This window comes from Catharus ustulatus, chromosome 3 (assembly GCF_009819885.2).
Source record: "Catharus ustulatus isolate bCatUst1 chromosome 3, bCatUst1.pri.v2, whole genome shotgun sequence".
NCBI classification, from domain to species: Eukaryota; Metazoa; Chordata; class Aves; order Passeriformes; family Turdidae; genus Catharus; species Catharus ustulatus.
Genome location: NC_046223.1, coordinates 20,447,921 through 20,450,851, shown reverse-complemented (window position 1 = coordinate 20,450,851; position 2,931 = coordinate 20,447,921). Strand labels below are relative to the sequence as shown.

General features: G+C 58.2%; 1 protein-coding gene across 1 annotated transcript; it reads left to right on the top strand.

Annotated features, from left to right (window-relative positions):
- Positions 1 to 224: 224 nt before the first annotated feature.
- LOC116993339 (acrosin-like) lies at positions 225 to 2,446 on the top strand. The gene is made up of 5 exons (XM_033053736.1): positions 225 to 304; positions 497 to 736; positions 1,032 to 1,297; positions 1,567 to 1,712; positions 2,261 to 2,446. Exons 1-5 carry the CDS (start codon positions 225 to 227, stop codon positions 2,444 to 2,446), a joined length of 918 nt encoding a protein of 305 aa, XP_032909627.1.
- Positions 2,447 to 2,931: the final 485 nt, after the last annotated feature.

Here is a 2,931-nt window from a genome sequence, read left to right as displayed (position 1 = left end):
GCTGCACGGAGCCCTCAGTGCTTGCAGCTGACACGTGCCTCTGGCAGCCATGAATCGGCTCGGCCTCCTCGTCCTGCTCACCGTGGCTGGGCTGGCACATGGCTTACAGTACACCTGTGGGTAAGTGGCCCCAGGCCCTGGGAGGGAGCCATGGCAACACTTGTGGCCTTCCCTGCAGAGGGCCCGCCTGTCCCCCATGGCCGGGCCCCAGCTTCCCACCCGCCATGGGGCAGCCTCAGTTCCTTGCCAGCAGCCAGGTGCTGGCACGGACAGACGCACACCCCAAGGGCTGCCCTGGCCTGCTGTGCGTGCCAGTCCTTGTGGGGAGGGCACAGGGCAGAGCTTCAGCCTGAGCCACAGCCTGGGCCACAGCCTGAGCCACAGCCTGAGCCACAGCCTGAGCCATGGCCTGAGTCTCAGCCTGAGCCACAGCCTGAGCCACAGCCTGAGCCACAGCAGGCTGTGGTGCAGATTGGAAATTGCTTTTTTCTTGCAGAGGGAGCTGCGGGTTCCGAGCTCCAGTACCTGCCTACACCCCCACGAATTATTACTACAGCAACGTTTATGACTACGGCTTGACACGTATTGTGGGAGGCTCAAATGCCAGGGAAGCATCCTGGCCATGGATGGTCAGCATCCAGCATCCTTATGCACAAGGCAATAAGCATTGGTGTGGAGGGTCTCTCATCTCTTCAGACTGGGTCCTCACAGCAGCCCATTGCTTCGACAAAATTGAGTAAGGAGGAGCAGGGAACGGGGACATCCCCACAACACCAGCAGGTGCCCTGTCAGCAGCTCCACCTGCTATTCCCATCCCCTTCCCTCTCAGACAGCCCAGCTGCCACACTGCTCAGGAGAAGCCTGGCCTTGTGCCAAGACTACCTAGCAGCCTTCAGCTTGACATGAGGGCGCTCACACCTGCTGGAGCATGGCTCCCTCTCTGCCTTGCCAAGCAGAGGTCTTGCAAACTGGCAAGCTGCTGTGGCACCTGGATCTGCTCGCTCTCAGCCCTCTCTCCATCTCCTTTCCAGCAACATCAGCCTGGTGTATGTGGTGATTGGAGCCACCCAGTTGTCTCGGCCAGGCCCTGGGGCTGTAGCACGCACTATCAACAAGGTGGTGATACACCGGGACTACAAGCGTATCGACTTCAGATACGATATCGCCCTGATGCAATTGAACCAACCTGTCCAGTGCAGCTCCTACATCCAGCTGGCCTGTGTGGCTACCCCCACTCTGAAAGTCTCAGAGCTCAGCAACTGCTGGATTGCTGGATGGGGACAAACTACTAAAAGATGTGAGTTCCAAGAGCGGTTCCTGGGCCAGCTCAGCACACTGGGGAGGGGGTTTGGGCTTCCCCAGAGCAGTCGTCATAGCCAGGCTGCACGATGCATGCCTCTGCAGAGATGGGCCTGGCCCACACCCCAGAGGCAGGCAGCAGGGACAACAGTGCACAAGTGCCTCTGCAGAGTGAAAGGCAAACCGTAGGGAAATTGATCTCCCCTACAGACAGATGAGAAGAACTGGCATGGTGCTGCCAGGGCTTATTCCTTTCTCTGCTCACAGCTGCAGGTAAAACTGACAACCTGCAGGAAGCCAAGGTCCAGCTCATCGATCTCCAGCTCTGCAACAGCACTGACTGGTATGCAGGGGAAATCCACCCCTACAACTTGTGTGCTGGTTACCCAGAGGGCAACATTGACGCCTGCAAGGTAGGAGCATGCCATGAGCCACTCAGCCCCCAGCAGCACCAGCAGCCCAGGCACCTCCACCCCAACACAGCCCAGGGCCTGCTTTGCCCTCCCAGCCCCAGCTCCCCCCAACTGCTGTGGGGGCTTCCCACACACTCCCCATCCACACCTGCCTGCCCAGTGCCCCCCTGTGCCAGAAAGCCCAGAAAGCCCAGCTAGTGCTCTTGGCAGCCCAGAGGTCCTGGTGCAAAACCTTCATCCACTGCACATCCAGGAGCCCTGTGCAGAGAGGACAGATGGAACCCTACCCTACCCTACCCTACCCTACCCTACACTACCCTACCCTACCCTACCCTACCCTACCCTACCCTACCCTACCCTACCCTACCCTACCCTACCCTACCCTACCCCAAGCCATTCACAGCCAAGCTTCTAGAGGCTCCAGCCCCTGAGCAGAGCCTTCCTCTGCCTGGAATACAGTTCTGGCAGGGGCTGTGGGACAGAAGGAGACAGCCTCAGTGCAGGCAGGGGCCACCAACATCTCCTTAATCCTCTCTGCTCTGCTGCAGGGTGACAGCGGTGGGCCTCTCATGTGCCAGGACAACAGTGCTGACTACTGGTGGGTCGTTGGACTGACCAGCTTTGGAAATGGCTGTGGCAGAGCAAGGCAGCCTGGAGTCTACATCTCCACTCAACACTTCTATGAGTGGATCGATTTCAACATGCGTACACAGGCAGTTGAAACTGCTTCTTGAGCAGCAGGGCCAACAGGATCCAGGGCAGGCTGCACTGCACCACAACCTTTTCCTGCTGGGATCATGCCTGCTGATCTAAAACCAGCCTCAGTGTGAAACGCCTGCTCCATCCTTCCCACACTCCTCCCCTGTGTGCATGCAGATACTGGAGTTGACTTAATAGTCCCAATAAAAATACCTTTGTTCACAGATATCGGGCCTGTCTGTGCATTTCCAATTCCTGGGCAAAGTAAGGACTGCCACAATTGGCAACTGCAGAATGAGCCCGCCAGGCACAAAGGGACACAGTGGCTCCAAAGAGCCCCAGAGTGCCTGGTCCCAGAGGACAGTGCTCTGAGCCACCATGGGCGGGAGGAAGCTGGCACATCAAGCCTAGGAAGGGGATAGGATAAAAGCAGACACCTTGCACATGGTGCTCAAAGGCACATGGGCTGCTGATTAGAGCCTGCTGTGAGCCTGGGCTAATGGGAACAGACCTGGGAAAC